This window comes from Aspergillus homomorphus (assembly GCF_003184865.1).
Source record: "Aspergillus homomorphus CBS 101889 unplaced genomic scaffold BO97scaffold_3, whole genome shotgun sequence".
In the NCBI taxonomy this organism is placed as follows: Eukaryota; Fungi; Ascomycota; class Eurotiomycetes; order Eurotiales; family Aspergillaceae; genus Aspergillus; species Aspergillus homomorphus.
In genome coordinates this window covers 396,646-409,395 of record NW_020291889.1, presented here as the reverse complement: position 1 = coordinate 409,395, position 12,750 = coordinate 396,646, and the positions used below count along the sequence as shown (strand labels likewise).

Sequence of the window (12,750 nt, the reverse complement as noted above, 5' to 3'; positions counted from 1 at the left end):
TGCTTTTCCCCCCTGTCTTATTGTGGTGAATTACCTGTTCTTATTCGGTTACACTGCATGATCAACAATGCGAGAGCAAGTATTAAGGAATAAGCAAAGGAAAAAGGGGTTTCCAATGTGTGGTGTAGCGAACGTTCCACGTAAAAATACACTATCCTAGCAGTAGCAACATGGTGTTTGCCCCACGGAGTAACTAATAGGAGACCAACGGTTGGGGAACGGGAATGCTCCCAGTTGGCAGAAGGAAACATGAGGGCGAGAGAAGGAAACATATTCCAGCTCAAAATATTGACAAAAGTAGTAAAGCCTTCCGAGATAAAGAAAAGAAAAGAGAGCCCATATACCTACAGAACAGCAAACACGGCACATACACGAATGCCTTTACCGAGACCGATGATAGATCAAGCCAGCGAAAACATTCAAGTAGCCCTCTTTCGTGAGAAGCGTGAAGTCCACAACCATGCGACCCTGGGGTTGCGCGCCAGAAGAAGCTAGATTGGGTGAAGTGGCGGGGAGGTGGTTTTCAGTGGAGGGAATGGCGGGAGGTGGTGAGGACGCGTTGGCGGCCGCAGCAACTTGGCCCTCGGCGCCCACGGCGAGGTCAGCGAGATGCTGGAGAGAACGTTGTTCATTCGGGCCCATGACCGGGGGCGCTGCAGAGCCGCTCTTGACCCCGCCACTGAAAGTTGGGTCCTGGAATTGTTGCTCCTGCGCTTTCGTGCGTCGCCATTCGATGAAGGTGCGGATTTTCGAATCCCAGCCAGGCGTATAGAAGATGTCGCCGAACTCGCCGGATTCTGCGGCCCGCTTGGCGCGGTGGTCAAGGACCTCTTCAACCTTCCTGATAGATTCCCAGCATTCGTTGGCATACTCAGGAAGAACCGTAGCCTCAAGCAGGGTCATAGATGCCAAAGCTAGGCTGTGCAGGTCGAATGGAGACGTGAGACGGGATTGTAAACTGGCCCGGTGCAATTCATTGACAACTTCTTCGGCAGCGTAGATAATCTCATAGGGGGTGTAGATAAAGATATGGCGTTTGATCAATAGTCGCAAGGTCCAGTATAGTTGGTTTTGCAGGCTGTCGAGGAAGCTGGAGGGGGCGCCATCCTCGGCATTCTCAGATGGTCGCCGATAATCTCCGACCTCTGCGGCCTCCCCAAGAAGCTCAAGACGGGCAGCCATGCTGTTAGCGACCAGCCGGCCCGGGCCACTGTTCGACTGACAAAGATTTTGCTCTTCAGTCACCAGGCTTGCCAATTCAACGAGAAAAGTAGAATAAGCTATTCAAACAAGAATGTCAGCTCATGATGTCAACCATGGGGGGAAGGGAGTGGCATGGTCATACAGCAAACTTTGGCAGTAACTGAGCCTAGAATCCTTTCGTCGCCCCGGCTGCGAATATCAAGGGTGTTGAGAACACTTGGATCAGCAACACTGATAGCATACCATCGGGTCATTATAGCCAAGGATACCCAGCTGCGTCGGATAAGAGATGCGTCAGAGTCAGCATCAGGGTCCGTGACCCGCTGAGACTTCCACAAGTTAAGACCTTTGACCAAATCTGAACCAAGCTTATTTGCCGTCTGAATGAGAGTATTTTTGGGCACACAATCTTTCATGACCATATTGTCGGGCCCTCGTGAGTCACAGTCGATGATCATGAGCAGTACGCTCTGTAGCCAAATAAGGTTCACTGTAGTTGACCGCGTGATGGCTGGTTGGCGCAAATAGTATAAGAGAAGATCTTGTGCGTTCATGTAAGAAGTGACTCTTTCGAACGTGCCGGTGACACGCTCCAGGTTTGTGCGCGTCACGGTGTAAAGGCTGTACAAGAAAATTTCCTGCAGCTCACGACCACATTGATGAAGGATTTCGAGACACCGCTCCCTGGAGTTTGGCAAGATCGGGAATACAGGATGTATCCTCTGGTAGTAACTACTCGGGTCAGCACGTGTCATGGTAGCGAGGGTGATAGACCCCCAATTGATGATGCGTGTGAAAGGGTACTTACGCGTTAAGAGCACTTTCATCCACATCCACAGGAGTCATGTCTTCATCCAAAGCTTGCTTCGGGACGTCAGGAATGTCCAAGGCCTGAGGCAAATCATTTTCATTGCCAGGCGACCAGAATAGATTTCCAGGTTTCGGTGCTGTGTTGTTGACAACCGAAGGATGGCAGGGGTCGGTCGAGCTTTCGCCTGCGTCTAGATCTAGTTAGCAGAAAACCACATAACAATTCTGGAAGGAACGAACCAAAAGCAGTCTGAGAGCGTGCATTAAACGGTGGTTGCGTAAACGAGGCACTCGGGAGCCCGTCGAACATCGAGTATGTCCTTTTGCGACCGATGGGACCGCTGTCAATTGGAGGCGAAAAGTCCTGGTATGCCCGGGGAGAGGACACTTCGTTCATCGGCTGATAAGGCATATCAGGGTGCACCATAGCAGGCTGCATTTGACTCTCCAATGTGTGTAAGCGCTCCGCCAATTCCTTGATGTAGCTGTCACACCGCATCAGCGACACACTGTTTCGTAAAAAGCCCGACGCGCGCGCGACCAGTCTTACCCTTTGCTTGGACCTCGTTTCATTGGAACTCGACTGAACTGACAGACAACTCCAAGGCGACGACAGTTGGAACACGTTTCGACACCGGACTCGGAGCTCGCATCGCAGCGGACCTATTAGGGAGTACTGTCAGTCCAACCGAACCGCGTCGCGTTTGGGAGGCAAAAGGAGGAGTGACGGTACCTTCTTGCGCCGACATTCATCGCATGCGCGAGAGATCTTAGACCTTTTCCTTCTCGCGCTCTGGTCTCCGTAGCTCAAGTCGTGATTCGGGTCGACGCCAACTTGCTGGCTCGGGGTGAACTGAAGCATGTGCTGTTGTTGATGCTGATCTGGAGATGCAGGACGACCCATGTCAGGACCACCGGGGTTGGAGGAACCGAGAACCATTGATTGACCATGATGGACACCGTTACTCGAGCCGTCAGCAAGACCAGGGCCCGAGGTTTCGCGCGATAGCTCAGCAGACAAAAGTTCGTCGGCAGTCAACTGTCGGTTGGTGTAGTATTGCATGGCGCCCTGGCTCATCTGCGCCGCGTTGGGGGATGGATAGGAGTGGGCCGGAGGCATATCAGAATGCTCGCGAGAATTCATCTTGGCTGGAGGAGATGAGAGCTTAGAGAAAATAATAGGGTGGGTGGTGGAGCGATGCTCCGGTTGATGCAGGAGGAAGAGAGTTGGAGGAGGAAAGACGCGAGAACAGCAGGCAAGGTTTTACAGGCTAAACTTGCCTGGGCGGGGAGATTTTTGAAGGGGTTAGCGCCGAAAGCCGTCGGCGACGAGCAGAACACGACGAACATTATCTCGCGACCAATTTACAAGAGTACATTATCATTCGAGTCTGCTGCAGACTCGGGGCGGATTGATGAGGATATAGTTTCATACTGGGATGATCGCGCCGACGCGGAGGGCCGGCTTTTTGTTTCTGCGTCCTGCGACGGATTAATACTATTTCCCACCGGCCCAGACTCATCGACCAACTCTTTCGACTCCGAGTGAGGGACTTCGAAGAATTCTTCGGATTGAGCTTGAATGGCTGGGGACTTCTCCTCATCCGGCTTTGAGGATGTCGATGGGCTCGTTAGATCGTCGCCTCGACTGTTTCCGATATGAAGCGATGTGAAGCGATATGAAGCCTCTGTCTGATAGTTTGAGCCTCGCCACCAACTTCTGGCCCATGTTATGCGATGACCTTATGGCTGGCTCTACTTCATCCTCATGCTGAACATGTACGATAGCATGCAAGCAGCTGGAATTCACTTATTACATGCAGCTCATCTCATTCATTTCATCTCACCGTGGGCAGATTGAAGTAGGAATAGACTTCGCATGATTTCAGCTCACGTGAACGTCTGCACTACATCATAACCATCGTATCCTTTTTTTTGTGGCAGCACACCTTGCAATCAACACAACTAGTCGTCTTACAATTATTTCGTCGCTGTGACACATAGGCTTGCAACTCCTGTAAATGTTTACCATACTTTTTGGGATATGAAAATCAGGTCGTACTTTGCTCACATAACCATGCCTGACGGTCTTGGCTATCCGTTCGATCTTCCCCAATAACGATCAGACGATCTACCTGTATCATTCCCAGGCTTAGCAACTCACTGATCGACGAACTGAGATCTCAAGGACAACTTGATAATCTGTTCTGAGTGAAGTTTGGTCCTAGCGCTTATCTGCCCCTGAGGAATCTTCCGCTGCTCAATAGGATTGTAGTCAAGTAGCAAAGTGTGGTCCACGTTTCGATAATAAGTCTGAGTCGAAAATATTGTGCTTATGAGCCATGGAGCTACCGATCTTCTTATAGATATGATGCCAGCGATCATGTACTAAATATAACACGCAACTCAAGCCCCGGCCACATAATATGAAATGCAATTGTGCAGCTCCAAAAGGAGGCAACAGTGAAAGACAATGGTCTGTTCCTCTGCGATTCTAGCAGTATCCTTCTAACGTTGCCTGCCTTGTTCAGTAACTAGAGAGGCTCAAAGCCAAACGCCCGAGAGGACACTTTCCCGCAGCGACAATCCAGAACCCGAAAATGGCTGGATCGATGCCTCAGGCCTTCAGAAGAGTTCGTACTGACTCACTGCGTGTGTTCTTCTCGAATAGGGAACACAGCCACCGGCACTGGGCGTCGACTTTCGCGCAGCCACCACCACCACTTATCACCACGAAGTCAGACCGCCAGACACTATCGCTTCGAATATCCTCCTAGCCTCCATTCCTCCACATCGCGGGCACGGTCCGTTGGCCGGGGCAGACCGGTGCACAATAGTAGGCTGAAACATGGCCCGCCATGGCTTTATGGACACTACAATTGGCGGATTCCTAGCAGTCCCGTCTATCTTAACTCAAGCCAAGCATTCAATATCACTGGTTCCCATCGCCGACAAGCGATCTAGTCTACCGATACACCACAGTTCATTTCGCTGGACTACTCGGGGGTTTAGCTGAGCTTGGGTCGCTCCAGAGAGAGCACCTGTGGCGAGGCACATCTGACAACTACCCGAGGATACTTAAGGCGAGAAGAACGGAAACAAAGAGCCTTGAACGCACTCATGTAGGTACACGTTTTGAACAGCGTTGATGATCCACTTCGCAAAGCCACTCGGGAGAGGTGAATGGGGATTACCTAGGCAACCTAGACCAGATAGGCATCGTCTAGTAGTCATGATAACAGACTATGGACTAGTTCCTCTGGTGGAGTCACAGACACAGCGTCCACGATTCCGTTCGGCCAGAACAGGAGCCCAAGTCAATGACATTTCGCTCAGGCGCGTGAATGCGAAAGGTAGTCGAGACTCGAAAGAGCTACTTCCGTGGAGCTTTATGCTGGCCGATATCGCATTGTGAGTGACATTTGTTGGTGTTGGCGTTTCGCTTTCACTATTTTTATTGTTGGCTAGTAAGCGCCGAGATTAAGATGCGCCGGGGTCACTAGCACTTACAGTAGCCGATTCCACTCCCCCGTCCTGCCAACGTTGGATTGTGTGCCAGGGTTGTCTGCGGATATATGAAGCCATTCAAGTCTTCGATGACATCCTCTACAAAGCACCACGATTTTGTCTATCTGTCTATCGGCTGACCCGATGAGCGCCTGAGGCCATACGAAGCAGCGTAGGGCCATTGCCAGGGCGCGCCCTCGAGGGGCCCGAAGGGACCCGACTTTACCCCTACCTAGGCTGAGCCCGTTTCATTGGTGGAGGGACAATCCACCAGCATCGTGTAGATCAGGCCCCGCCGCATGACCGACCGTCAAGGTCGATGCTGCAATTGCCCCAAAACAGCAACTGTGACGCCATCCCGCAGACCCCAACAACTTGTGATTTTCGACGATGGGATCGCAAAATTATGACGACGAACACACATCTAGTTGATGATGTAAGGTTGTGACTGATGAACAAGTATGGGGAGAGTGTTCTCCTGGATCTGTGCTAGGCACGCTTGATGATGATCGAGTATCGATCCTAGGATGCTATGTTGTTGCAGTGGTGATCCTCGATATCATGGACCTGGCCTGGGCTGGTCATCATTTGGCGGTTTGCGGTCCGCGTTGCCTAGAGACTGTTCGCCCTAATACAATACCGATACACCTCCTTTACACCGGCCTTACGCAGGGCCTGAGCCTACTTACTTTAGTTACCTGACTGGATCTGACAACGATCATGGAGCCAGGAGGATTCTCGATCAAAACAAATTCAGGGACGTAGCACTGCAGGGGCCGGAATCACCGAGAAATCAACTTGGCTCATTGAATAATGTTAGCCTTGAGGCTGCATGTAGCGCACACACACACACACACACACACACATGGTACGGAATACTTGCCCTTTGTTGTCAAGGCCCGTACCAGATCTCGAAGTCAACCGTGGGTGAAAAAGTCAGTCAAGTGTCTGGCCATCCGCACGTTCCCAATTCCACTCAGCAGCTTGTCAATTCAATGGCCGGGACAAATTCTATTTCCCTTTCGGACTGCATGGAACATTCAAACCCTCTTTCTAGAACTTGGACTGGAGTGAGCGTGGCAAACGTTTTTGTTCTTTTTGACTGATCTGGCCGATTCCCACTGGATGCTGCACTTTCTTCTTCCCCCAAGGCAACAGGCATGACCGCACGGATTCATTGGATCGGAATACGCAGTCAGGGATCCTACCGTGCTGTATACTCGTGCAGTAGTCTGCTGGCGCCAGCCGTGTTGGATCACCTACTGAAACAACTGTCAGGGCGTCGTTCGTCGCAGCAGCAGGGTTCAGTGTCAACCACCCACGACCACTACAACTCATATGTCTGTCTGTCTTTCGTAATAGAACGGTCGGTTTGACGGTCTAGGTAAACGAATCCCACCCCAACGGGCCACCGCAAGGTAAATGTGGTCAACCGGCCCGGTTGGTCTCTGCCCCAGGAATTTCGTAACGGGATCCATCGGTCACCCGACAGAGTTTGGTTCGTCCCCATGAAGAAGCCTCCGTAAAACCAATTGAGGTCTCCCTCCATCTTTTTCCCCCCACCTCCTCTCTCCCTCTTATTCTTAACCCTCTTCAACCCGCACGTTCGAGCCCTAACCTAGGACCTAAGGCCCGAAGAGGGTATCCTCCGTGCCTTATCATTATCTGCTGCGCAACTAGTACCAGTGGGGCGGAGGTTTAGGGTGTAGGCGTGAAGCGCGGGTAAAACACGATCTGGCCGATGGAGATAAGAGCAATTCAGGATCGGGGGAGGGAGGGAGGGAGGGAGGGCAGGAGAGCAAATCCCAAAGGGAGACAGACGCGGAGACAGGCCCTACGAAGGAGAAGGAAAACCCAGGTGCAAGCAGGATTGAAAAGTGTCGGGGAGAAGATTCTCTCCTTGCATTGGTGTGGTGTTCGATGTATGTACATTGTTCAAGTTTTGAGAGATCGCGATTGCAGCTTGAAATGCTTGGTTTTCTTTCTGGAGACACCGTAAAACCCCGTAAGTGCCCCCGTTCCCGGCACCTCTTACCTATCTGGTGGTAGCTGCAGGGCGAGAAGCATCGGTAGGTTAGGATATGGACTTGCATTGCATGCCTCGGAGAGACAAGAGCTCTTCTGTTCGAGACAGGCATGTCCGTTGGGGAGTCGGGAGATGTACAGTAAGAGAGACTGGGTTGACGTACGACGCAAGTACCACGACCTACCAGGGTGATCATCGCGAATGTTCGTGGAGCTGATTCGATTCGAGATGGAAAAGACAGGGCAGGACAAGCGAACGAACGGTTAACTAGGACTTGACAGAACACTTACCACTGTTATACACTGTCTGTTAACTATGTCTCAGCACAGTTACAGGGGGGTGCCGGCGCTGGAGGAAGTTCAGCCACAAGGCTGACATCCCAGGATTGCGTACCTTGAATCGCTTGAATAATTGGGTTTGTGCGTGGCCTGCGTCTACCTACTTTTCCCGCACGAGGCTCGTCAAACGGTCAAACACAAACACACACACACACACACACATGGAGTGAAACCCATGGAATTGGGGAGTGGATGGTGGAGCGACAGAGAATCAAGATTTTCCGTTGCTGTGAGATTGCCGAGAGAGAGTTGGCGAGGCGCAAGCGAGCGATATTATGGTTAGCATCGCAGCAGTAGGAGCAGCAGTAGCATCGTCGTCTGCAACCTTGACTTCATAGTCAGCTCGTTCCAATTGACCCGAAAAGATCTGGACAAAGTAAACGTAGCGACCGTAGCTACAGTGAGTTCGAGGTCATACAACTCCGACCCGGGTAAGATTGTTACCAAAAATACATCCATTACTTCTTAGTTTTATCGGGGAGTCGGGAGTGACCAAAGACGCCACTCCCCTTGCGGCCGCCGAATTGTTCCAGTCATTTCACTCGCCGCTCTCGCTCTGGACTGTGGACTGTGGACTGTCGACTGCGAAGCCCCCCCCTCAGTCAGTCAGTCTGTCTGTCTGTCCACGGTCTGACTACTTCTTCCCGCTTTCCCCTCTTCCGTTCTCCCCCCCTTCTTCTTCTTCTCCTTCTTCTTCTCTTCTTCTTTTCACAGGGTTACTTTTGCAACTCTGCCTTCAGATCGATCGCTTTTTTCCCTTTATCTTGGCCGCCACAGCCGGTATTTGGTGTCCTGTCTCACGGCCGGCGCCAAACGGTGCGTAGGCTTTGGCCCCCCTCTTCCCTCGATCCTCTCTCTCCTCCTTGTCCCTTATTGAGATTTTCCCGCTTCTTTTCTTCCCCCTCCCCCCGTTGTGGTTATATGTTTGTTTCCATTAGGAACTGTCTTCTTTACGAATTACAACTGCCTATTTGCCTGCTCAAGTACTTGAGTGCTGCGCTGTGCAAGAGAAAAAGAAAAGACGACAACTTCACCTCTCGATTATTCGCCTGCCCTTCGCATTGGGTCGCACATTTTGCGCACAATCCGAATTGGCAATTGAAGCACGGTAGTCTGCGTCGACGTTGAAAACCTCAAGTTGCGATTCGACCCCTTTGACAGGTGAAACGGCGTTTCTGTGACTCGGTCTGGCACATTGGGATATTCCCCGGAGATACCCCCCCCCCTGCTTTGTTGGAGTTTTCCTTGGTTTCTGTTGGTCCGATCACCACGGCGGACCACACACCTATACCTCGAATTCTCGCCTTGACGGCCCTTTTCCTTCTTCCCCGACAGGTCTTCCTGTTCGGCTTATATCATATATCATAAACCCAAAAAAGGAAGAGAGGCGCGAGACTTCTCTTCCCCCGCTCTCAATTACACACCCGATTCTATATTACCTCTTGTCGCGAATCATCGCATGTTCCTCACCCAGTAACCGCGGCGATGCTTATCGATGGCGAGAAGTGGGCTTGTGAAGCTTGCGTCCGGGGTCACCGTGTCAGCAGCTGTCACCACAGTGGTAGGTGGTCCATGCGGAGTCCCTCCGCCTCAAAAATCCAATCCTCGCCATCGCGCGCATTCGCTAATCTGGCTACGGCAGACCGCCCTCTGACCCACATTAACAAAAAAGGCCGCCCAGTCTCCCAATGTACTCACTGTCGCGGCCTACGCAAGTCACGGACAACCCACACCAAGTGCGAGTGTGGTGATAAGAAAAAGAATAGCCACAAGAATGATACAGATCCCCATGCTGCTGATAAGCGGGATCTCAAGCGTGAGCATGATGGTGTTGGTAGACTGGTTCATTGTTTTCTGATATGGATTTTACAGAGGACTCCCGTCCCAGATGTGGCTGCACTCATGGACAGCGCTGTACTTGCGCGCTGAAAAAGGAACCCCACCTGGATACCGTCCCGGAAACCGGCCTTCCGCCACCCCCAGCCTCGGCTTTGTTGGATCAGCCCAAGAAGCCCCAGCTGACGTCCACCAAATCGGAGAGCATGCTCACCGTTTTCCGGGATGGTCACCACAAACCGGCTCACAAGCATAATGATATGGCTCACAAGTGTGGTCTGCCTTACACGATACCTCGTTCCCACACGATTCATTCCACGGCCGACGTGGCTCGCCGCTCGGTTGATCACCTTCCATTGGCCCAGCAGACCCTGTTGAACGAAAGTCTGGCGACTCAGCAGCCCCCCGAGCAGCTGACCACCCACCGACTCCATCGCCGGGTCAAGTCCGAACATGGGTCCCCGGAGAGTGCCCCCGTTGTGCCGCCGAACGCTGCTGTTCCGACGACTGTCCCCCCACTCGACCTCTCGTCGTTTTTCCCACCAACCCAGACTCTGGAGAAGCCCGGCGACATCAATGTCTCCGGACCGGTCTCCACCATGCCCATGGCGAAGACTCCACTGGACCAGCTGGTGACCAGTGGCTTGCCTCTCGATGTCTCGTCGTATTCTACCTTCCCAACCACAGCCACGTCCCCTGTCAATTGTATGGCTTTCCAAGATCCATACAAGGAGGCCTACTTCACCTCCCCGGAAAGCGAGATGCCCATTGGATTCAGCGCGCCTCCGGTGGATTGGTCGAGCTTTCCCCTTTACTCGGACGTTCCGGCCGCAGCCAGCACGCAAGCTCCCTCATACGCCAGCTTCGACTACAATGGAATCGGCCCTGGATTCCCGGCTCCTTCTTCGTCCGGGGACATCTCCGAAGTGGACGACTTTGCCCCGCTCTCCGGCCTGGGTCGGACCGGCAGTGACCTCCACGACCTAACCAGCGTGAGCGAAGGCTCGGACATTGACCATTATCGGATAAGCTCGGCGTCGTCGTTCATTGGACTTCCTCAAGCTCAGCTCCTGGCATCCAACAATCTTGAGTCGATCGATATCGATGACTTCCTGAAGTCGGCCAACGAATCCACCGCCGCGCTCGAGCATCAGCTCCAGGCGAACATGGGCATGGAATCGAAGCCTCTTCCCTCGCAAGAGACCTTCGTTCCCATGTCGACTCCGGAAGCATACAAGCCTATGACCGCCCCGACGGCCAGCATGCCCATGACAACGTCCGCGACGGATTCCATGTGGCCCGTGGGGCTCTACGATCCCAGCACGGCCTCGATGGACGAAAATAACACGGAAGCCAATTTTTTCGTGCAATCCTGGGTGCAGTAGGGGTTCCCATCCATACCGATAGGTCTAGTGGTCTGTTAGCAGCACCTTACCACCACCTCCACACCGTCTGAGTGACGACCACCCCCGTCTTCATGACCTTGATGAGAGATGATGATAAATGCCTGATTCTTGTTGTTCGATTAGCCCTGTCCGCGAGTGACACTAAACTATAGCATTAATTGATTTAAAGATATACTCTTTGGTTTTTTTTTTTTTTTTTTCCGTGTTTGAGTTTATAGACTCTGTCGGCGACAGTTTCCCAGTCTGTCTGTGGCTTTACATTCCATTGCGTACAGTACATACTAGTCATAGATATCACGTCTACAATAGACCTGTTTTCTGTTAGGAGCCAAGAAGAACTGGCTGATCATTGCAGAATATCCCACTAATCCATCTATCGCTATGGGTCGATACTTTCAGATCGGTACTGTGAAAGCAGTCACCCCAAGCTCCTCCTGTCCGTTCGACGTATCAGGTAATGTAGCGGTGAGTATCATCAGGAGGCACCTCCTTCCCCTATTCAAGCTTGAAGCTCAGACCAGCGGTGTACTGTACGTCAGTACATACTTGTACTGTATGGGAGTGGATATGCAGTAAGTATGCAGTAAGTATGCAACTGCGTCCATCCCCCCCCCCTCCCTCCCTCCCTCGCTTTCTCCTTTCAATTCGTGACACACCAGTCCCTGTCCAATCAGCTGCCTTGCCGATTAGCCGGTCCTCCTCTTTCCTCGAGTTCTGAGGTTGGTACTGTATGTTGTCGTACAGACCTCGCTGGTCTGTACGACTTCTGGGGATATTGTCTGGTCTGTGTTCGAAGGAGGGAGAGGAGGTCAGGGGTAATGCTGACTACACCGTATACGTGAAAAGCTATGCTCACACCACCACCACCATCACCCTCACAACTACACCAGGATATTATCTGGAGTATTCTCCCGTGCTGCTGCTGCTGCTGCATGCAGTTACCGTTGACCCGTAGCAGCGATGTTAAGAGTCCCACTTGACCTTAACACCAACCCCATTGTACCTACCACGGCACTCACTCCTATGGAAAACAGATGGTAAGTCCGATGATATTTTCCTCAAGAACGACAAGAATTAGGACAGTACACCCATCCCACCTACGAAATTACAATTAGTGATGGTAATGGCAATGGCAATGGCAATGGTACCCCCTGACCCATCCCAAAGCGGAAAAGGAGGCGGGCCTAAAGAGAAAGCCAAGTCGTGACAAGCCTTACCCGGGCAAAGCTTGTCGATGTCCCTTGCATTTTTTGCATTGGTGGTGGATTCGATTTGATCAGTGGGTGGGTGGATGGAAGGATCGGGGATCATAGGGGGAGGATTGGATGTACTGCGGTGGGGGATGAGAGAGGTCGAGTCGAGTCTTGTGGACGCGCGTGCATGCATGTTTGCATCATGCGAGTGTGCGTGGGTGGGGGAGGGGGGTTTTGTGTGGAGTTGATGCATCAAGGCGGGAGGGGAGGGAATTGCCTCTTTCTTTGCGAGGGTTCATGTTATCTGCGGGTGAGGGATTGGGGGTGTTTGTTTGTTTATTTGTTTGGTTGGTTGTGTTGTGATGGGTGTTGGTTGGATCTTGTTTGGGAGGTCGAAGTTGCGGTTTCGAGAATATATTATCGTCGTTGGT

The 12,750-nt window shown here is 52.1% G+C and overlaps 2 protein-coding genes across 2 annotated transcripts; one reads left to right on the top strand and one right to left on the bottom strand.

Annotated features, from left to right (window-relative positions):
• Positions 1 to 105: 105 nt before the first annotated feature.
• On the bottom strand, positions 106 to 3,223 carry BO97DRAFT_382712 (putative C6 finger domain protein). Its single transcript, XM_025693318.1, has 6 exons — positions 2,747 to 3,223; positions 2,564 to 2,676; positions 2,254 to 2,498; positions 2,012 to 2,204; positions 1,346 to 1,935; positions 106 to 1,280 (listed from the first exon to the last, which is right to left on the bottom strand). Exons 1-6 carry the CDS (start codon positions 3,155 to 3,157, stop codon positions 382 to 384), a joined length of 2,451 nt encoding a protein of 816 aa, XP_025555494.1. The 5' UTR covers positions 3,158 to 3,223; the 3' UTR covers positions 106 to 381.
• Positions 3,224 to 9,247: 6,024 nt separating this feature from the next.
• Positions 9,248 to 11,366, top strand: BO97DRAFT_382710 (uncharacterized protein). The gene is made up of 3 exons (XM_025693317.1): positions 9,248 to 9,445; positions 9,527 to 9,700; positions 9,757 to 11,366. Exons 1-3 carry the CDS (start codon positions 9,370 to 9,372, stop codon positions 11,103 to 11,105), a joined length of 1,599 nt encoding a protein of 532 aa, XP_025555493.1. The 5' UTR covers positions 9,248 to 9,369; the 3' UTR covers positions 11,106 to 11,366.
• Positions 11,367 to 12,750: the final 1,384 nt, after the last annotated feature.

Bases quoted from the DNA above. Each gene is read 5' to 3' on its own strand.
- BO97DRAFT_382712 (XM_025693318.1), bottom strand. From the start codon at position 3,157: ATGAATTCTCGCGAGCATTCTGATATGCCTCCGGCCCACTCCTATCCA. The intron at 2,677-2,746 runs GTACCGTCACTC...ACTCCCTAATAG, and splicing joins ATGAATGTCGGCGCAAGAAG to GTCCGCTGCGATGCGAGCTC. The intron at 2,499-2,563 runs GTAAGACTGGTC...GCGGTGTGACAG, and splicing joins AAACGAGGTCCAAGCAAAGG to CTACATCAAGGAATTGGCGG.
- BO97DRAFT_382710 (XM_025693317.1), top strand. From the start codon at position 9,370: ATGCTTATCGATGGCGAGAAGTGGGCTTGTGAAGCTTGCGTCCGGGGT. The intron at 9,446-9,526 runs GTAGGTGGTCCA...TGGCTACGGCAG, and splicing joins CAGCAGCTGTCACCACAGTG to ACCGCCCTCTGACCCACATT. The intron at 9,701-9,756 runs GTGAGCATGATG...TGGATTTTACAG, and splicing joins TGATAAGCGGGATCTCAAGC to AGGACTCCCGTCCCAGATGT.